The following is a 23,628-nucleotide window of genomic DNA, read 5'->3' as shown; positions in this document are numbered from 1 at the left end:
GTGAAGAGGATTCTTGTTAGATCGGTTGCTTAAAATGAAACAAAAAGCCCAAAATGAGAAAAATTCAGACCTGTGTTGCCTATCATACCCATGCTGTGGGGTAGTCAGAGGCCCATCCAAATCCACCTTAAACAGGAAGGAAGGGTTCTTACTAGAGATGGGTCTTCTGTCTCTGGGCTCAATGAGCCAGGGAGGGGCTCACTGTCCAAAGGGAGGTCATCTTCCTCCTCCTCACCCTCCTCAGGGTCGTCCCCCAGCGAAGGGAACACAGACAGACCCCCGACTCCGTCCTCAACAATGCCATCCAGGCTGTCTGTGAGGGCAGCGAGCAGTGCCGCATTTTCTTCCTGAAACAACGAGAAAGAAATGAAGGCAAATGCTCTGCAAAGCAAAGATAAGGAAAACCTACACTTACACAGTTTGTATATGTCTAATATTTTCTACCTCTTTATACGACGGAAACAGTGGACAGAGGTTATTCATAAAAGAAGGGAAAATCAGGATTGAAACCGTTGCAGGTCAGACTCAAACCTGCAACACCCACATGAGCACCATGGCTCAAAATAACATCAGAATGTGCATTTGCACTAACCACTACGCCATGGCTTTGACTAGCAGTTAGATTTAATCTTACACCATTGTCGTACAGTAAAAGGTTTACTGAACTAGGCTTTAGTTCACCCAAAAATGAAAATTCTGTGATAATTTACCTTCATCTTTGACACTCAAATGAAAGCATACATTCTAATATTCTTAATAATTTAATACTCTCCATGCAACCAAAACTTTCATGCATCAAAATGTACGAAAATACATTTTAAACATAAAAGGCTTTTATTAACATTATGAACATGTATGAATGCATATACATAATTCACGTCAAATATGGTAAACAATCTATGAGGTTTATTCTGGCATACCATACTTGATGTGCTCTATATATGTGCATTGATCAAAGTTTATATGTGAATAAAAGCCTAAATTAAATCTGTTCGTCATATAAAGCAATCAAGTCTCTTCTGAAGACTTAGATTAAAGCACTCGATTCATATTGATTACTTTTCAAATGTCTTGTTTTACTTTTTGATGCTTGAAAATTTTGGTTCCTTGGACCTTCATTAGATTGACAAAAATATATATATTAAAAAAGAGAACTTTTGTACCATGCGTTTGTTGTATATTAACGCTGATGCATTAAACCTACATGCTAATACGTGCTTGTTTATGAGCGTTATCTTGGTGTGCCCTTGGACTCGGACTCGCTATGCATACTCATATACGTCAAATGCATACGCAGTTCACCCCTCGCTGCCTGATTTTTGCGTGTAATGACCTTTCTTGTTATGAGAGATTCGTGGAACTTTTTTCGTGCATGCTATTCAGTGAATTATGACAGAATTTTCATTTTTGCATGTACTATCCCTTTAAGACTAATGCCTTTCCCAAATTTTGCCCTCAGCCCTTACAGCCCTTCAAGTCCAATCTTGACATAATTCTGGATGGATTCATTTCAAGTGCATCATTTGGGACAGAGACTTACTGAAGAATTACAAATACTACTAATCATCACAATCTACATTGCACAATAAAGGAAGTTCAGATGACGGTTCCCACCTCGAATAGCTCTGGGTTCCCGCCGCTGTACTGTATGGAGGCAGGGGAGTGATCGGAGTGCTCATTGCACCAATGCAGCTCACTGAGGCAGTTCACTGAGTCAAAATCACTGGCGTCCAGTTGCGAGAGGTCAAAGTCAGGGAAGTCAGCATCCAGGCGGTCTGAGCAGACCTCCTCTTCCCCATACTGAGAAACGAAAGGGAGAAAAAATTATAGGTCAAAAGGCCAACATCAGAGGACACATCTAAAAAGAATGCACTCCGCCGTAAATGCTGGGAAATCAAGAGACATGCTGTGACTGTGAAGATCCTGAGCTCGTAACAGTCATCTGAATTAGTACTAACCCTCAGCACAACTTCATTACAGCTAATGAACTGGGAGTTGAAAGAAGAAGAAAAGCTGACCCTGGATTTAGCAACGGTTGCACATCCTTGAATTAAAAACCATAGCTATGGGTTTTGGGTTTGTTGTCAGAGGAAACTACTAAGAAACAGACATAAGTCATGGAAAAACTAGATGTTTTTGATATTTAGAGCGTCTGTGCTTTATTTAACATGCTTGTAAACTTTTGCTGTTAGACGATTTTCACAGTAAAACTCGCTTGCGCCTTAAAAGCAGCATTTTTGTGAGTGTTTTACACTAAAAATAGTCTCAAAATGACTTTTCTCAAGACCCATGCTTTCTGTTTCGCTCCATCTAAGCACTTTTGAACAGAAGAACGTGTCTTACGTAAAGGTCCCTTTGAAACGTGCGTCTGATTGCGGTCAGGTGAACCCGAACCAGTTTAATTATAGGCCTTCCTTAAAACACATCAGTCGACTAGTTGTTCCGTCAACCCTCATGTTAGCTGATCTTGAAAATATGCCGTTTTGCACTTCCTTTGCATGTGTGATCGAGAAGAGAGATAAAGTGTGTGTGTGTGTGTGAGAGAGAGAGATATATAAAGAACCGTGCGTGTGTGTCTGTGTCAATAAGCACTGTGAGAAGGGAAGTCGTCTAAACCCCAGGGGTACGGCAGAAAACCACACATGCCTTAATATCGCCATGCCGCACTGGATCATTTGGCTAGCGCACCCCACCCGTTAGTGTCTGTTTGTGGAGAGGATTCCTGGAGGACACCTGGTGTGATGCTGCCTCGGTTTACAGGAGGCCGCAGCATCAATATTCTACAGGGCCGCTGCCATGCATTTTTGATGACTGTTTGCACGAATTCTCCCCTCTCTGTTTCACACAGATGATGATTGAGCTTATTCAGTTCCCTTTATTTTCTTACACTAGGCCTGGAATAGCGGGTGCAAAAACGAGCAGGCAACTTACAGGGTGCCATTTATGTCACAGTTTTAAAATGCAGTGAACTGCATGGAATCAAACAGCGAAGACTTTACGAAGAGAGTCTGTAAAGCACATATTACCAGCTGCTGAGCTCTGATGAAATGAGGTCACATACTGTAGCCCATACCTCTGCACGGTTTCAGCCCAATCTTATTATATCTGCAGTATTTTAAACCGCCTCGCTAAGCTATTGTTGAAAAATTCTTGAAAACAACGAGACTAGAGAATGATACCAATACATATAGCTAAAACTTGTGAGTTTACATTTTAATTACATTTTTAATAACATTTTATAAACATTATTATTACATTGATTAGTCATTTATATATTATAACCTACATTCAAAAGTTTGTGGTCGGTAGGGATGTAACGATTACCGGTTTGACGATAAATCATGATAAAATTCCCCCCGGTTAGTATTACCGTTTCATCTTTTAATTATCTAATAGATTACCGCGATTTGAACAACTCACAATAAATAAATACTGTAAATAACAGTCTCATGTGCACACAGCACTCAGAGTAGTTTCGTTTTGAGTGAAAACAGGGCGGAAAAGCTGGGAGGTTTTAAAAGAATTATACAAACGAATATATGAATGAATTAATTATATGAATGTACCTCTGAAGGTCCTGACTGTCTTCAGAAACGATTCGATGGCATTTTGTTTTCATCTTCGCTCCATGTAATAATACCTAAAGGAAGTGTTCTTAATCGCAATACTGCTTTGTGCACGGAGTTTACGGGAAACAGCTCTAATTCTGCTTTTCCATAAGCGCCACCTGCTGTCAAGCGAGTGGATTTACAGAGACTTACATTTACATTCAGCGTTTGTATAAACATCAATAAGCTAAAAAATTTTTTTTTTTAGATAATGTAATCTTGTTAAAATTGATTTCATAAAATTGGTATCTAAAAATTTTTATTATTCAGGAACCGGTATCGAAGTCAAGGTATCGGTATCGATATCTAAAAAATTAACGATATCCAGCCCTATATATGAATGAATTAATTATATGGTTGTTCCTCTGAAGGTTCTGACTGTCTTCAGAAACGATTCGATGGCATTTTGTTTTCATCTTCGCTCCATGTAATAATACCTAAAGGAAGTGTTCTTAATCGCAATACTGCTTTGTGCACGGAGTTTACGGGAAACAGCTCTAATTCTGCTTTTCCATAAGCGCCACCTGCTGTCAGCGAGTGGATTTACAGAGACTTATATTTACACTCAACCTGTGTGCAGTTTCTGTCTGGCCAAAATGGACCGAATTTGCATGCCCTGCTGTAAATTTTGACCGGTTGATGAAAAACAAGCTTATGTGGATTCTACACATTTAAACAATTCAGATAAGTTATCTAGAATTATTTATGGAGCAGATAAAATACATATAATCATTTATTAATCAATTATCATTTTGACATCTTTTCTTTATTTAAAGGCTGAAATGTGAGGTTTACCCTTTTTATATAACTTTTTCAAAGCTTTATTTGAACATTTACATTAGATATTTCATGCTATTAAACTGTTGCCAGTCAAGTTGTCATTTAAAATCCGAACATCATTGGTAATGTTATTGTTTTAGTGATTATGCAAACAAAAAGTCATTTTATTTGTTGTTTGTTGATTTTTAAATATAAAACTTGGAAGTGATTTATGTGTCGGTACTTTTTGAACATCTCCAGCACATTTTAACAATACTGTGATAATACTGTTAACCGTGATAATTTTGGTCACTATAATCGTGATAAGAAATTTTCATACCGTTACATCCCTAGTGGTCGGTTTATTTTTTTGAAAGTCTCTTATGCTCAGAAAGGCTGCATTTATTTGATTAAACATACAGCACAAAACAGTAAGATTGTAAAATACTGATACTTTTTTTTCAGGATTCTTTGATGAATAGAAAGTTCAACAGTATTTATTTGAAACAGAAATCATTTGTAGCATTATAAATGTCCTTATTGATCAGTTTGATGAATCAAAACAACAAAAGTATTAATTTATTTTAAAAAAAATGTACTGAGCCCAAACTTCTAAGCAGTAGTGTAATTAGTCTGGCATATTAATAATATTTAACAACATAATAAGATTTATTATTATTATCATCATCATCATAATTTTTTCATATGCTTGTTTTGCAGTCTAAAAGGTCACAAATTAATTTCAATTTTTACTTGCATACTATTATCCCCCTATCCCTAATAATACTGTGCGATGTGCTTATGGAATTAATGCACGTTTAAATCAATGTCAAAGGAATCACAGCAGGAAGGCTTCTGGCAAAAGTAAAAAATTAAAAAACAGGAAATCCATTCCTGCCTGCAGCATTTTAAAGGGACTACTTGAGATGCCCTGAATGTGTTGTGCATGTGCACACGTGTGTACGGATGCCAGTGTAATGAAAGTGTTCGCCCATCATCCAACACACACACACACAGAGAGCATGCAAACACACACACTTAGCAGCCTCTACGCATCCCCCTCACATGCCACTGTCTCATCTCCTTCCTCTGAGACCCCCTCCCCAGGAGCACAAGAGCTCCGGCTAATCAATCTTTTTTTTTTTTACCAACCTTTTTATTCTCTCTTGCTCTCTTTTTTGTGTTATGGAGAGTCTCAATATCAATCAATAAAAAGATCCTTGGGTTCTGAAGGTTTAAGGTCACGAGTGCGAGTATGCATGCTACAGTGTAGGTAGGGCTGGGCGGTATGACCGTATATACCATCAAACAGAAGAAGTGATTTTGCTTTTCCGGTTATACTATCAGTAGATCCATGTGACCATCCATATATACATACTATATCAATATATATATATATATACTGTATATATACATTTCAAGTATAAAAATAACATATTGCAATATGTACTGTTACAGTGATATAAAATTGCTCATATTGTCTTATTTGTACCATAAAATTCTGGGTCTTACCACCCATCCCTATGCAAATGCAAAAGGAAGCCATGGAGCTCCACTGCTGCTGACGTTCTGTAGTAGCAGCATATGTGACCTCTTATCAGCTGCACACGCTTCGTGAGGGAAAGCAGCAGAGGTGCTGTTCACACGTGCTGGAATCATCTGCATAACTCACACGTTGATAAAACCACTGGTTCACCCCATTAACAGAGTCCGCTGTACCCAGACCTCTCATGATCATCACACTATTATGAGGCGACAAAATCCAGCCACATTTGAATGCACCAAAAGAGACATGTCCCAGCAGTTAGCGCTAGACTGATGCTATTAAATGAGCAAAAGTTAATGAGCGTAGCTGACCTACTCGAGGCTAAAGCGGTAAAGCCTAATCAGTGATCTGTGTCGTCAAGAATGACCTTTCCATTCACTCTCCATTAAAAAAAAAAGTTCCACGAATCTCTCATAACAAGAAAGGTCATTACACGCAAAAATCAGGCAGCGAGGGGTGAACTGCGTATGCATTTGACGTATATGAGTATGCATAGCGAGTCCGAGTCCAAGGGCACACCAAGATAACACTCATAAACAAGCACGTATTAGCATGTAGGTTTAATGCATCAGCGTTAATATACAACGCACGCATGGTACAAAAATCAACCCTAGCCATGTGGCGCAGGAGTACTTGATCTTCAACACACACCTATGCAAAGCTGACCCACTGTTGACAGTGTACTGGCATGTTTTCAAGCTATCTGGTGAATTTTATGAATAAATTGAAGGATAATTAGAGGCAAAGCACGTAAAAAGCAAAAGAAAAGACACAGTGTGACCTTTATAAGTTTGCCGATCATTTCCTACTGCAGGGCCATCAAATGCAGCATCTGAGACTGAACGGGTTCTGGACACCACTGTTATCTGGGATTTCTGTTATGGATGGATAGATTGACTGATTGATCTGAGCACAATTCAGTTATGCCGCTATTCTAGTGAAGCTGCAGGTTACTCATTCATTCCTTGCATTTACGAGCTAATAGGCTCTTATCTGGGTGCCCTGTTCCCTTTGAGCCTACTGCTATCTAAGATATGTTATATATAGCTGTTATCCTCAGTCTCATGACTGGCTCTTATCAAATGCAAACCAAGGACAACGTCAGTGGTCCGAGTAAGACGCTATTATGCAGAAAGTCTGAGAGCTAGTGCCCTCGAGCGCAACCCCACTTCAGCCAGGTTGGACAGTAATGAGATCTGATTAGAAAGCGGATTCTGTACTTAGAGACAGGGCTTTGATAGACTGCCAGTTCAGTTGTGATTTTAGATTCACATGGAAAATGGAAAAAAGGCTTAAATGTTTAAAGGCTCCATGTCCAAATCCCAGCTGGACAGAAGATCCATTAAAAGCACTACTATAAATGAATGCATCAATGTTTTGTTTGAAATCACACCCTTATAAACAAATTATGCAAGCAATGCTTTATGGTAATCAAGATGTACTACATTCAGTTTATATCCATCAATGCTCCATCTTTGGACTTATCACTGATCTACATGTTCTTCCTGTCACATGTGTTTTCTAATGCATGACAGTCATTATTTCAGCCTGATTATTCTTAACTGACATCACTTGATAATCCATAGACACTAAAGGCATGTTTGTTAAGTCCTTAACAAGATTTAGAGGTGTAATAAGAAACCTACAAGTTAGGAGAGGCCAAACATCACAAGGGTTAATAAAAAAAAAACTGCCACAAGAAAGTGGGAATTTTTGGTTGCAGCACAAAAAAACTAAATCAATCAATCAATCTCTAGAAATATTTCAAGAGATCACTCTGGCACAGTTTATGAAGTTGGTCAAGTGCTACCTCTGTAAGTCAATAAAAAAACATTCATGTATGGTTCATTATAATGCTGCATAAATCTTCATACTGACTCGGTAGTCTCTAGAGTTTGGTCCATGAGGGCCTCAGGTGTTATGTACTTCAGTTGAATGACAGGGCCACATTATGCATAAATTGATAACATAATATTCATAACATACTTAATTAAAATGATCCTCTGAGAAGAGCTAAAAGAGGTATTCAAAAAATTACCACTGTCTCTTGACATCAAATATGGTAATGCTGCACCACACAAATCATTTGGCTGGAAAATGGTACTACATATATAGAGAATGCATGAATTGCATAATGTGTGGGGGGAAAAAAAACTGTGAGAAAATATGTGTGAGCTGGTTGGTAAAGGGGCCATAAGTGCATAACTTATTGGCATTTTTCTGCCTGAATATCAGCACTGATATCTATTTCCTTCAAGTACAGAGATCTAAAAATAGGTGTTTTGGTTAGAAGACGATCCTAATAGGACAGGCTGCTGCCAGCATCCGTTCTTCCATAAAGACATCTCAGAGAGTGGGCGACCACGGGGAGGGGTACAGGGATGCTTGAGCACTTAATAGAAAATCACAGCAACTGTTATTAATTTGCAGCTACTCTCATGCTCAGGAAATTTGTTATTCTTATCATGTCAGATCAACATTGTGTCTCAGAGTCTCTCAGTGTCCAAGAAATGAATCTGTTCTGTAGTCCTGCAATTAAAAAAAAAACAGTAGGGATATGAAAAACTAGACATTTTCAAAAACAACTTGTTTGGTAAATGTCTAGTCAACTAAACGGTCTTGGAAGAACTGCAAAATTAGGCTGGGTTTTCGTCTGACCCTGATCAGATAAGTTCTTGTGTTTAAAAATAGCTAGACAAATCACATAATGTCTCCTGATGCAGCAATTACCAAAGTCATCTGTCCCTATTGTACACGTAAACTGAAAAGACAGAGGACAAAAGGATACCTAAGGCCAAGATGCAAAAAGAAAAAAAAAAAGTTTTATAGGTCTTGCTTATATCATACATGAAGGCTATTTATAACTTGCCATCAAAAATTCTGGAACTGCTAATCTCCTGAAAATCCACCTCTCAGATCCAATTTATGTAATAAAATAATACATATCATTGCATCAAATGATACATTCAATTGCATATATATATATATATATATATATATATATACATAATATTCATGTTCTAACTATGGCTGCTAATAGGGACTTAAATAGATGACGTTCAGTCACTCTGAAACCAAAGCTCTCAAGGTCACCCACAGTTCAATATGCACACCTCGGTAAACATGAAAGCATACCCAGCACTGATGTAAATATAGGCACAGGCGCATACATTAGAAGTCAATGCATGCCTGCAGTACAAGAAAAAAACATAACTGGGAAATCATCAGGAGATCCAAAAGGTAGTCAGCAATTCTTCCTCTGCTTCTAACCTGGATCCATTTCACTGACACTAGTCTCGTCAGAGCCTTTTCTTCCTCTGCTTCTAACCTGGATCCATTTCACTGACACAATGAGAGCACTAGTCTCGGGTTTCAGAGCCTTGTATAAGGTTGTTGACTGGTGTCATATTTTCCTGCAACGCAATGCAGAGACTGTCACAAGACTGTAGGTGCGCAACCCTTCATTATCTCCAACGGGGGTCCGTCGCTATTCAGACTGAGGTCATTTTACCTGCAGTCACGACTGTGGGTGAGGGGGGCTGCAGGACAATACAAGCACTGTTTCCAGGCAGAAACCAGATGGCAGTATCTTAGGTAATTCAAACAACCAGAGAGAAATATCAGACTCACCTTGATTACAAACTACCACTTTGCCTTTGATAAAGATGTGAAAGTAAAATAAGGCAAAATGCTCGGACTGGATTACAGGTAGAGCTGCTCTCATTGTGTCTAATGTGTTCAATCTGTCCAGATGACACAGACGGGATGAAGGGAATATGTTCAATTACACCTGAGAGAGAAAGTTAAAAAAGAAGGTAGATGCAGGGAGGCAAAGATGCAAAATGAGTCTTTTCAGACTTGGGTGGCCAGACAGATCACGATGCCTGAGGAAGATGGCATCAATCCAACTTGTTTCTAATTCACTGGGAGCAGTCAGTGTCTGCGCTCTTAGTAGACGTGCATAGCTGTAATTAAATCAAAATGCTTTTCTTGCTCACTCTGATCGAGCGTGAGGGCAGAAGACATTGTTCGGGATATAAGTGGCCGTCTGGAGTGACCATTCCCTGCAAGCTGGTAATAAGGTTAACCTGAGGCTGTTCTGTCCTTGGCATTATTCTCCATGATGCATGTTTCATACTTGAAACGTGTGTTCCTAGATAGGTTTGCTCCAGAAAACACCAACCCCATTAGGGAATTACAGCGAGAAAGCCTTATTGCACACACCACTGCAGCATTTCATGCAGGTTTGCAGTGACCATGCACAATTCAGATGATGCATGCTACATTGATGGGTGTTTTGCGATAACACTGGGTTAATAGGATTACATGCCCCTTTTTTCCATCTGTTGCGAAGGTCATGAGTCTGGGTCAACCAATATCAGCTCACGACCACCACTAGGGGCCAGTCGAAACCCTTAAATCCTCAGTAAACAGTCACTCCACATAACCATGCAGTCAACATGTGCCTTGACATGATGTAGAACATTTTATAGCTGTTATATATATATGCCTGTTGTCTATTTCAGAGCATGCACATAAACTTGCAGTGTCAAGGAGAGCACCATGGCTCATAGTAAGTGGCACTCTCACAGAGGCCTTTGCCTCGGATAAAGAACCCCCAATTCCACCTTCGACTGTACCAATAAGTGAGTGTGCATCTCTAAGACTAAATATGGGAAAAAAATTTCCACTGCAGTGGTCCAGTGGTTGCTCTCTAGCTGTCCCTTAGGAGAAATGTTCCAATGCAGTGAAGTGAACAAAGGCGAGAGAGAGTTAAACATTAGTTCCTGAATTCAACCAGGCTATGCACAGCATGGTGGGTATTCAAAGGGACAAAAGAACAAGGCTAAGAGCGTTGTTGCTAAAAACACTGTCGTGCAGAATGTCATGGCTACCGCCATTAATCTTGATCTCCAGTTTCTCCCACTGCTGGCTAAGAAATTGAGGTAAAGAATATTCCCATCTCTATTTTAGGGGGTCACTCTGCAAGCACAGGGTTTGTTTTGAAATCCAAGAATAGACCCAAATGGCGAGGTGACCTTTGCTTGTTGCATCCAATGGTTGAAAGGACAGTGCTCCGACAGCTGTTCAAGTTGCACACGGAACTGTGCGGCAGTGCTCTGATGTGAGAGGTTGTATTAAGGAAGTGATACAGAAATATAAACAGACCTAAGTAAAACTTATGAAAATATGCTGTTTTGGCTATTTAAGTCAACTAAGACACAGTCATGTTTTGAAGAGACTGTAAACGCACAAACATCTGCCTAAACAAGGTACCATGTTGTAATTCATGCTAAGGACATAGACCAGGGATAGCCAACCCTGCTCCTGGAGGGCTACTATCCTGCAGACTTCAATTTCAACTCTGCTCCAACACACCTGCCTGCTATTGTCAAGTATTTCTGAACAACGTGATTACAGAACTTGGTTCTGGTATGTTTGATTGGGGTGTAAGCTAAACAGGATGGTAGCCCATCAGTTGGCTACCCCTGAAATAAAACCATTGTGCCATCAACAAGTGACCTTTGAGAAAAGTTAATCCATAGAAAACCTGCCTGGCAACTGCATCCATGCTGTTACTTTTCTATCCAATGAGGCAGTGTTTAGCTTGCTTAACCTTCTCCCCGAATACTCACTGCTGGCTTTCTGAGTCAGCACTGCTGCATGTGGTCTTCAGGCAAATCTTGAGTGGTCCACGGGACATATCTGCGCTGGCTTTCTGGGTGAGCTCTGAAGCGGGAAGATGACTCACCCTGAATTCCTAATGCTCAAACAGAAGGCAAAGCCATCTGCCAGCCCTCATCTTTCAGCCATTGCTTTAGCGGCAAACAGAGTTTGTTACTGTGCGATGTTCTGACATGAATTGTAAGCTAAGTGTGGCATCTTCTGGCCTTCACGTGCTGCTCGTCTCTGAATCTGAGCAAATATTAAACAATGCTGATTGTTTGCTTAATTCCAATAAATATTAGGTTGAAATACTTAACAGACTGCCAGTGCATGTTTCCAAGAAATTTAGCAGAGCTTAGCACTAACCAACTAACTGGTAGTGATGCTCACAGCATTGCAGTTTTTTTGACTGGTGGAATGTGTTAGTGGTCAAAACAAACTGCATTTGAACTTTAATGTATTAGTGTTATTAAGGGTAATTATGGTGGGGTGATTCCTCCACTTCAGTTTCCCTCTGTGATAATGTGAGAGAGATGTCATGTCAAAGAAATTACACCAGCATAACACGTGTTATACTCAACCCCCGAATAGTTCCAAACCCTATACTGTACTACACAGGATACAACAAACCATTAACTTACAATTGATCTGCCTCTTTATCTGACATTTCTTGCCCGGAGAGGATAAGGGGAGCAATTTCACCTGTTTCATTGTTTTCTTTCCTGAAGACAAGAATTTCGGAAGAATTTCCAAATAGGTGTGGAATGTTTGTAATGGCAAAAATTCCACAATTTTCCTTTTCACTATAACTGCAGGAAAGCCAAAAATATTCTAGGATGTGTCCAACATCTTATGACGGAAACACCTTCAAGAAGAACTTCTTTCTTCACATGTGTCTCCTAAAGATGAAGTGTATTGATATTTTTTCTTTTGATTACTTGAAACTCATTATTTGGCAGAGCGGCTATGTGAGTAGTGCAAGGTCTGAGGGCCCCTCATAGCTTTTACACTATGTGTATTCAACCATGACAGTTCAAAGCCACACTAATTCCAAGTGAATAAATTGCTCCAGTTGACAAATTGTTATTAATTCTCCTTTTGGCAGCCCAACAAGACAAACCCTTCCTCCACATTTTTAGAGACATTTGTGTAGCTATGCAGTTCATGTAATCTTCCTTGTTTCCAATCTGATCCTTTAGTGGCCAAATTAGTTAAAAATCAGAAAGCCCAAATGTTTTCCCCCTAACACAATATGTTAATGAGTATAAATTTAGAGTTCCTGAGTCTCTGATCCACGTGCTAAATGCTTTAGGTGTTTGTTAGTCTATCAAAAGCTGTCAGATATCATTCTGAAGCCAGACTGTTGGTCTGCCACCTGCACTCTTTCCTCAGTGTGAGTGCGAGTACATCGGATTTAGTACTCCATATCCCTTGACAACCCCGCAGTGTTAGTCTCAGCATTCCTTCTGGATAAGATCAGGTCTTTTTGGTGCAAATATCAGGATCTCCGGCTTGGAACTACATGGGTAACAGATCTCTCCAAATCTGTTGGCACGGCAAGGAGAAAGATTCCAGTATTACAGTAACAATACCTGACTTTAAGCACAAAACCCCACCAACCACCCCACCAGTCCACCCTGGGCAGTATCAGATTAACATGATCTCTTCCTCTGGCAGTACCCATTAATAATAAAGACTAAAAGAGCAGGGACTGAATACGTTTTATTCCAAACAGCACAACTTTCAATGTATTGTGCATCAGTTGGGCCACATAATAAAAGCCTTTAATAGCTCCTAATGCTTAGCTGATCTCAAACCGGCTCTCAAATGGAAAACAAAGAGCTTTAATTCAGCAAGGGCTAGTTTGTACGGAGTAATCCACCGACCTCACGCTCTCCCCTAGAATCCTGCATGGCTTTTGTTGTGCTGCTGTGATAAGGAACATGAAAACACACAAGGAACTTGTTCATCTTTGAGGATCTAACATCAGTGAAGTCAGGGAGGAAGCACTCAAAGGCCACCGAAAGAAAAAGGAAAAACCTTTAATTGGCTTTGATTGTGGGCTTTGAACTTCCTTGGCAGCTTTTCAGTTTGGATGGCTTTGTCGGGTTGTAGTGTGATGAGGGACTGACTATGAGATATGCCCATCGTGCCAAAATGCTCTGACCCATTCATTGTTTCATAGTAATTCAATGAGGTTTGGTGCGTTTAGCTACTGATGCCTAAACTTGTTGCTGAGAAACTGAAGTGGAACAAGGCCAAGCCTGGTAACTGATTTACAAACAAATCCACAATGGTCTAGAAGGTGATTAATCTCGACCCATTCAGTAATTCTGCATTCAATTCACAACACACACTCAGACTGGACTGGCTTTTCATGATCTTTCCACCTATTCCAAAGGTGCAAGGTCTGTTACATGAAAAAGAAAGGGTATGTCACACAGGTTATAAAACACACTAAAAATAATATGCTGTCAGTGCAGTGATCACACTTCACATCATTTGAGTGCTGTCGAGTACACGCTAAGTGCAACATTATTCGGGAAGGTTCGGGCCATTTCTCTGTAGCTTTTCAGTCACAGATGGAGGAAGTAACTGCAGGTGTATGAGTCCTTCCACTGCTATCTGACCAACTGAGTTGTAGAATGACTGATTAATTCTTTTAGTGGTCAGTCACTGTGTTTGCATCTTCCCAGGGCCCTCGATTCAGCTGCTTTGGTCTCAGTGTAAGAGAATGAAAGGCTAGAGGCGGCGCTCGTGTCCTTAGCCGACCCACATACACGTGACTGAAGTGAGAGCTGCATGAGGCAGAGGTACGAGGAAGTGAGGGGCAGAGGGAATTGGTGAAAGAGCAAATGCTAAAAGGAAAGAGAGATCAGAGCATCAGCAAATAGCGAAGCAAGTGGGCCAAAGCAAAAGCTGGATGCTTTCGATGGACAATTTATTCTCTCAATATCTTTCTTCTTCTTTCAGTTCTTTCACAGCTCACTGCTCCCGTTCTCTCGCTTTTCCTTTTTCCCCAACATCTCCAATCCTCTTCACTCTCTTCGGCATCACAGCGGAAGTTTGTGAGCTGCTATCTGCAGCGCTTGTGTCTAACAGACAGCTGTCACCTGAGGTGACTCCAAATTCCCTTTTGGGCTCCCAGCCCAAAGTGGGACATCACCTACCAAAATTCTGCTGATGTGCACAAAGCGTCGAGGGCAAACTCAGTGCAAGGACGCATGTGCTCTGTCGTGTGGCAGCCAGATCCGCATTACCTGTCCTTCCGCCATCTGGTAAGAGTCTTGAGAAAGTGTTCCTCTTCCCCCAAGACCTATTACACTTGTCTCACAAACACGTCTTCTATTCTGCCCACCGTAGTCTCTCTGGACGTGAACCAAAACAAATCCTTCGTTGATGCCATTCTTTAATCTCGTCCTCCATCATGATTATCAATTACTCCACTGGAAGTCACTTAATGAATATTAACACATTGTTACACCTGAAAAACAAAGTTAATTGGACAGTGAAATTGATGGAGAGAGCCTGGAGAGCCTTTAATAGAAGAAAACCGAACTTAAGGCCAGAATATGCATTAGAGCAGCTGATAATGCACCAAATGACTCTGTAATTACCGTGGCCATAAATGACTGAAATGTAGAAATATGAACTGCTTAAAACACTAAGCTATGATCAGATTACTCAATATTTCCTCGGTGTTGGTTTGAACACTCATCATAGTTGTAATGTTGAATGATTATTTCATTATAGACGCATTTAATCAAGCAAAGTGCCCTTCCAGGCATCTGAAGCCTGCCGCTATCCCCTTGCAGCCATATGACCCCTTTCTTCAAAACGCCACTGGTGAGCTTCGTTACTTCATCAGTTCCCGAGCTGTAATTCACTCGGCCTCCATTCAATGGCCTTGTCAACAGCCATCTGAAGAGGCCCACATCCTTTAAAAATGCAAAAAAATCAGCAACATTAGCACAGAGTATTCATTTGCTTTCACTTTCTAACCTTTGTTCCTGTTATCTCTTCTTTGGTCTATCTCTATCTTTGGTCACTATCATATCCGTATCTTCAAACTCGGAAGCAATAATTCTAAAATATGTCAGCAGTTTTTTACTAACAATAAAAGTATGGCGTTGAATCTCATGATGAACAAATGCAGATAAAAACAGACTGTAATACAACGCACAAAAGCAGGGATAGGAACTGCAAGAATAAAGTAAAAGTAACTGTTCCAGTTCAGATTCCACTTAATGATTTCACGGTTCCATCAAAAGTTTAAGAACTTGTAAGGACTAAATATTTTACCAAATGAAATTTCATTGCCTTAAGATAATTTCAAAGTTTAATATAAGTTTGTTTTATTTATTTTTTAAATTTAAACTTAAGAATACTTGTTTCCCAACCCTAGATGTAAGACTTACACATTTAAACACACATACATCAAAAGCGTTATGTGCCCTAAATCCAGCGGCTGCCATGTTTGGTGAATGCCACAAGGTCATAACAGATGCTGTTCTTTCTTCCTGGGTGCATGCTATTTATGCCCGTCAAGGTCTAGTCCGTTGACACGCAACAGAAGCTATGACTCTACCCACACTCCCACTCCCTGTCCACAATGAATCCCGTCACTCACACACTACGGCAAACTTGTAGCTAATCCTTTATGATCTATAACTGCAATTTTGGGGGATCCTAGCATCTGTCTGAAACCGGTACTTACTAACCTGTAGCTGTAGTTACTTCAGATTACCAACCACAATGCATCTATGATATAAAGGCTGATTATGATAATGCATTGTGTGGGAACGTCTTGTGAAATCTTTTCACTATATTACTTTATTTCAACACTAGCTGAGTGCAAACATGTTTCATTTGAGCTTGGGTGCATGCTATTTATGCCCGTCTAGGTCTAGTCCGTTGACACGCAACAGAAGCTATGACTCTGCCCACACTCCCACTCCCTGTCCACAATGAATCCTGTCACTCACGCACTACGGCAAACTCGTAGCTAATCCTTTACGATCTGTAACTGCCATTTCGGGAGATCTTAGCATCTGTCTCAAACCAGGATTTACTTACCTGTTGCTGTAATTACTTTAGCTTACCAACCACAATGCATATATGATTATGTAGGAAATCTTTTCACTATATTACTTTCTTTAAACACTAGCTGAGCGCAAACATTTTGTGTCATTTGAGCTTGAAACTGTGCACAGTAGGAGAGATTTCAATTGAAAGTGTGCTCAGATGACAAGCCCTCAAACACAAGACCCCCCGGCTACTTGCCAACGTCTAGCTGGGCTTCTGCCAGCACAATCAGCAGAGATGTCCTTGGGAGCCAAACACAACTTGAGGAATGCCTCTGTGACACATCATCACCGAGCTGCCAGGTCATTACTCACCTCTGCTAGTACTACACTCATCATCTCAACCTGGTAAATCACCACATGTCCACAATACAGCCCACACTCACAGCCCTCCACCTGCTCGCCGCAAGACCCTCAACGATCAGGGGATGTGGTCAACATGTAAACAAATTCACATGTAATTTACACACTCGCGACTAAGATTCCCATCCCAGCCACAATGATTCCTGGCCACAGCTTTTTTGCAGTGTCTGTATCTAAGTGATAATGGATGAAATCTGCCCGTTTCAGGAGGCCGTTGTACCATTCTTGATGGCGATCGGCCTGCATCCGTTTATTTTCAGTGGCTGCGAGTGACATCTGGGTGCTTTTCATTACCGAGAGATGCGCTCCCTGAGGCTTGCGGCAACACAGATGCCTGGGGTGAAGTGAAGGGGAGGAGGGCTGCCCAACCCATCTTCATCTCAGACGACACCTCCACTGAGGAGGATTTTCTGAGTAGCAGCATAGAATGGAATGCAATGTAATAAATGTATAAAAATAAACTATATGGATTTAAGCATGCTTATTTGGCTTGCTTTGCAAAGTGGGTAAAGGGTCAAGAAGAATCCATCAAAATAGAAGTTGTAAAGGAAGATTAACCAAATGTGAGGCGATAACCAGTGCTTAGTGGTTAAGCTCTGGCAGTACACAGGGTTAGGAAGCACTAGGTATTACACTTGTCTTTGCCTAACTTGGCCTCTTCAGAGCCATTATCCTCTCTGAACAGGTGCAAAATGACTCTTAAATAGTTATTTAAATTCCTTTCATACCATTACTACAAGATGCTAAAGGTTAAGTACAAACATCAATCTAGTAAAAATATACTTCTGTCTGCAAAAGCAAACGATCTTTTAAGTTAGTGTTAAAACTAGGGGGAAAACACCTGATGGGAAGAGATCAGTGCCGAAAACTTGTTTATACAGTCAAACAGTCTTGTTGAAACAGCAATGCCACTGATCTGTGTTGTCGGCGTGCATTTGATTTTGGAGTTTGCACAGTACCATATTAGGAATAAGTACAGGATTGAGTCAAATAGAGACAAAGAGCATTCGTTTCTCAAAGCGACAACTCCAGAGCCCCCCGGGAGAAGGTGAAATCCAAGAAATATTCCGTCAATGGACTCGAAAACAGACGCCGATGATAAGCTTCATGTTCTATCGATGCATCTGCTATCTAATCGTGTGCAAAAGAACATGTGCTCTTCTGTACGAGCAGGGGTACTTTGAACTTCACAGCTGTCTGATCAAAGGGGACGGTCTTTTGAGTTTCCACAAACAACCAATTCCCTGCTCTGTTGTCCCAATCCGCGCCTTCAAATTCAATCACGGCAGATTACATCCTGCTATAGGGAGCCATAACACATGTAAATATAATCTGCCAGACAAAAGTCGAAGGGCTATGAAGCACCTGTTCTTTTTGATGCATCTGCCCCCCCTCATTCAGTGACGTCCCTTTTCATCCCAAGCCTGCATCTGAAAAATGATGATAATTTGGCCTTGAAAAGAACCTGACCCTGGAGAGGATGGGAAATGTCCATCTCCCTTTTCTTATAACCACAGAACCGTGTAAAACTCTGCCATTTTCAAAAGCTCTGCAGTAAATCTCTGACAGGCAGGTTCAAACTGGATCAGGCTTTGCGACGAAAGCTGCACACACCCCTAAAGCTCACAGTAAATAATACAAGATGGCTGCGAGGTGAATCCCTTCCGTCTAATGACTGACTGACCTCACGTTCACCTGATTGGACATCCAGTGGGAGCTTTTTCCAAACAAGACTAAATCTGCGGCCATCTAGATTGCTCACGCTGGGGTAATTAGAGCGCCAGCAAGTGTCAATGTCTGAATGACCCAAGAAAATTGAGTTTTTCAATTTCCCTGTCCATGTTTCGTCATATAATTGCATCTAATTGCTCACATTGCATCTATAGGGCCCTATGAAATCGGTTTTCATTTTTTTTCCCCAGATTCGGTTTTCTTTTTTTCCCCAAATTCTATTGTAATTTTTCTGGATTCCATTTTTTTTTTTTTTTCGTTTTAATTTCTAGACTCTGTTTTAATCGTTAAAATAAAACATATTAACCAAAAGCATGTCTAATTAATAAAAATCATGAAACGTACACATTTTTAAGGTCCTATGAAATACGATTTATTCTTTTTCTAAAATTCTGTTTTATTTTTACAAAATTCTGTGCTTTCCATTAATATTCTGGATTCCATTTTAATGGTTTCATTACATTTTAATAATCAAAAACATCTCTAATTAATTGATTTTACAAAAAACAATTTTTATTAATTATTTTTTTAATTTATTAATTTAATTTATTTTTTTTAGAAATACTGTGATGTGTATTTACATTTTTCTGGTAAATAAATTCCGGTAAATAATTTTTCTGGTAAATATATTCCTTAAAAAATTATGTTTTAAAAATTGTATTAGTTGTAGTAGTACTATCGTTACATTAAGTAATATATTTCTGTCACGGTTTCTTCAAGTTAAACCAAACTTTTATTTTGAGGGGTTGCTGTGAAGATCTTTAAGTTTCTGTTTGTATATGACATGATGATAGTTTTTCTCAAAAGAAACGGTAAAATGCTCATGAAGTGACTCTCAGAGCAGTTCTAGATATTATGTTTATGTGCTCATGTACTCATATATTGAGGTGGCTGAGGCTGAAAACACAGTGAGCGTCATGCGCGCTTCAGTATGTGTGTAGTAAACGAAACCTCACGTCTGCACCATTCATTCCCACAGAGACACGCAGAACATGCAGGATTCATATTTAAATAGTATTTTTGCAGCTTAATATTCACGAACACTAGCCCATATCACATTTTGATTTAAGTGTACTGACCTACTTTTGATTTATTCATCCAAAATTTGACAAATTCCGTGACATTCAGCATTATGCAGTAAATTCCATTTTTATAACTGGATTCTGTGATTCCATCCGCGTTTTCCGCATCGCAGAAATCATAGGGGCCCTACATCTATTTCACTCTGTTTACAACTCACAGCTTGTGTTTGAACATGTAGTAACAATATGGACTCGTTCCCGTGCCCATATAAGAGATAAGAGCGGTTGCAAAGCAGTGTCGCGTTGTGAAAGCCCTGTGGGACTTTGCCACGCGAGTAGAAATGGCCTGTGAGTAATTCATCTCCAAGGCCTCTTTAGTATATCACCCCACTCGTCAGCAGATTACCACACCCAGCAGTAGCTCCCACCGTCACCACACAGACTAGTCGTCCTCTGCGTATAACTGGTGTTCCGGTCGGCCCCAGCTGAGGTGGACCTCTGGGGCGCATCTTCTCTGGCACTAACTGCCAAGCCATTCTACTAATGGCTCCCTCAGGCACCTTCCACTGATAGCAGTGAACTGTGCATGTCTATTCTCTTCTCCCTATGTGCTTTAAATGCAAGAAAAGCAGTGTCTGATACCAAACCCCTGTGTAAGGCTTTACATATTAATGCGTGTTACACACTGTAATGAAAGCAAAACAGCCCCTCCAGCACCGCGGATGCTGCACCGAAAGGTGCCGCTTAAAGGGTCATGAAACCCCCTGTTTCAGCACTGGTTAGTTCTCACCACAGTTTTAAAAAACGCTAAAAAAAGTGGGCGTGGTGTGCTACGGAGTGGAAGGGGAAGAGGGGAGACAGAAAACACACACAATGCACAGCCATTTGCACTCTCCATCGAAAACATATATGAACGCGCTGTTGCACCTCTGAGAACTTTTACCTCCAAGGCTTATTCTGCGGCGTTTATATAAGCCTTTTGACGGGTTGTGTCACGGAGCTGTAAAAACGGTTACACGCACTAAGTGAATGAATCGCGTTTGTGCCGAACTCTTATTATAACGCAAAAACAAACACTCTCCTCACACACGATCCATGAACGTTTCTCTCAGTTGATGTGCGCAATGTCATCTCACAGTCTGAAGCATCTGTCATAGAAAATCAGCACATGCTGTTGGGAATAATGAAGCGAAGCGTCTTCTCATTGGATAAGAACACGCAGTCTCATGAATAATTTAATAGACACCGACGCATCATCGATCCTTTGCCACATCACAAATTGTGACGTCAACACGATGTAGATTTTAAACCCGGAAAATGAAAATAGCACAAAAAAACCTTAAAATTAACCAGTTTTCTCCAACAGTTAAAATTATCGGATGCTAACATTGTCTTCTATGATGTGCAACACAAACACCTCTGCTAAAATCTCAGAAAAAGTTGTCTGTTTTTTTAAATCGGGAAAGCTCTGTGTCACCTTAAAAGCAACTTGATGTATTTGTGGAAGCGAGTGGGAGTTTACATCTTTAGGCTTTCTGTCATTGTGAATTAGTGGGCGTCAGGAATTGTAGGATGCATTTATATGAGTCAAGAGCTCAGCAATTGGAAAACAGGGTGGCGTTTTTAGCATTCATTTGCACACAGACACTTCCTGCCCATGCAATTAGACATACGTTTTTATACTCGTATATTTTTAAACAGACACTCATTAGAATCATTTTAGCATTGTCTTTAAGTCCGTAAAGACAGCCAGTGTTGATGTGCGGACAACTGTGCTCTGTGAAGGCGAGAATGAAAACTTCAGGTCCCCAACAATCCCGGCTTTATTAGGTTTGTGCGTCTAGAAGAAACAAACACTCTAGTGTGCCTCACCCATCCTAATGACCCTTCCGTAAGAGACGCCCCCAAAAACATTCCAGTCACTCCAAGAGCAAAAGACAATTCTATCGTGACGCTAGCAAAACAAAGCCGTACACTTCACATGAAAGACCATCATTACAACCCCTCCATGACCCGACTTCTAAGTAGGCAGGATTATATGAGCTATCACCAGTTGGCAACTGTCCTGTGTCATGTGACTGGCTTCTTGTATGCCATCATGCCGGCTGCCAGAGTCCATGGGCATTTAAAAACTTGGATTTACGCTTGAAAGCTGGGAATTTGACTGGAAAGCACAGTTTTCCAATAAAATCCATTAAAATCTGAGATGTAGCTTAAAGCGTGAATCTGCAACACAAATTTTGCAGTGTGAAATCTGCAAAGCCTGCCTGAAGACCGATAGAAGAAAAGTAGAAAACACATTTCTAGAGACCTGTCACAAAAAGAGTGTCTGAGGGTGAACTGTTTTCTTTGGGTGAAATAACCTGAGGGAAATACATTCAAAGAAATCAATAACCCATCACAGGTAGGTTAACTTCCTCCGTGTACCTCCAGCAATGTTTGTTTTCCTCATGAGGTCCTCTATCTGAGAAGAACTCCGACTTCTACTTCGTCTGTGATGTGAAAATATGACGTGTAATATGTAAACTTCATATTTCTAAATTTAGGTCTGGTTTACACCTTCTATTTCATACTTAGGGCCCAAAATGACATGGGTTTGACCTCCTCTAGAGGTTAGGTCCTGAATCCTCCACATAAATCTGGTGCAGTGGTATCATAAAGGCAAAGCAAATATTCAAATGACTGTAATGAAAATGCAAATGTAACCCATTGAGATTACTCCTGCTTTCGTCCAGGCACAGATTCTAGAAATAGGGGCACACACAGCTGCGCCACATCAGGGGAGACTCTGAAAAGCACATAGAGTACTGCGAAAGTACATAAAAAGGCTAATGGAAAAGGGGGAAAACACATTCTGTATAGTGGGTAGAATTCAAGTGTTTGACATAGAATAAAACTGACTCTGGAATTTTCTCTAGCGATTGCTGACATTTTGCCCTGTGGTAATAAACAACTACAGTATCCAGAGCTTGTCTTAGATAGTTTACCTCACTCTGTTTGAGAAGGGCTGCCTAAGCCACAGATGGACACTACTGTTGCCTAGACGATCACTGTATTACTGTGCATGTAAATGGGGGAACTGTGAATTTATAATTCATATCAGGGAACCATACTGCAAGTCAAAATTTAAAGGTGCTGTAAGTTTTTGACTCTACTAAAGCATAAAAATACCATAATATGTTTGCAGATATTTAAGAAACATGCTAAGTTATCATACTTGTTTATCTGAAAAACAATGCTACAGTCAGTTATTCTCCTTTGAAAATGTGCGTTCCGGGCCGGAATGTCGGTCTCTGTTTTGGTTTGTGAAACCCGCCCACTGCCAGTTTACCCAATTGTATTTCGGGACCCCGGGTTGCCAGTTGGCAGAAAACAAAGCGTATTTCATTTCATTCATCGTCAAGTGCGCTCGTTTCTGTTGGTGTCGTCAATCTGGCAACCTGCATGTGCGCCAAGTCTGAGGAGGAGGGGCTGGGTGAAAAAAACCCTCTCCAATATTTTGAAATTGGACTGCAATACCTAGTTCAACCACTCGGTGTCAATCCTACATACAGCACCTTTAAGGAATATCATCTTGTAAGCCTCTAAAAATCAGCCATCCATTCACTAATCAAAGTACCACAGTAATGCAGTATTTTTAGAAATAGTACCATGGTAATGCCAAGTAACCTGAAGTACCATATAAATGCATACAAATATGGCAATCATTTAGTAGCATAGTTACCATAGCACTGACTTGGTTCAAAATGCTTATAACAAGTTAACTTCATGAATCAGGTTTTTTTTCTCACTTGTTTCTACTTTAAAATAAATGAATATATATATATATATATATATATATATATATA

The 23,628-nt window shown here is 40.2% G+C and overlaps 1 protein-coding gene across 1 annotated transcript in view; it reads right to left on the bottom strand.

Moving 5' to 3' along the window:
• ppargc1b (peroxisome proliferator-activated receptor gamma, coactivator 1 beta) overlaps positions 1–23,628 on the bottom strand; it is a 49,403-nt gene that overhangs the window by 10,316 nt on the left and 15,459 nt on the right. Inside the window, exons 2-3 of the mRNA XM_016573882.1 lie at positions 1,615–1,800; positions 153–347 (exon numbers count right to left, since the gene is read on the bottom strand). Coding sequence (XP_016429368.1) covers positions 153–347; positions 1,615–1,800 — 381 coding nt within the window. The remainder of the gene's footprint in view (positions 1–152; positions 348–1,614; positions 1,801–23,628) is intronic.

Source organism: Sinocyclocheilus rhinocerous, unplaced genomic scaffold (genome assembly GCF_001515625.1).
Source record: "Sinocyclocheilus rhinocerous isolate Xijiao unplaced genomic scaffold, SAMN03320098_v1.1 scaffold892, whole genome shotgun sequence".
Lineage (NCBI taxonomy): Eukaryota > Metazoa > Chordata > Actinopteri > Cypriniformes > Cyprinidae > Sinocyclocheilus > Sinocyclocheilus rhinocerous.
Note: the sequence above shows the minus strand (reverse complement) of the source record. Positions and strands in the feature narration are given on the sequence as shown.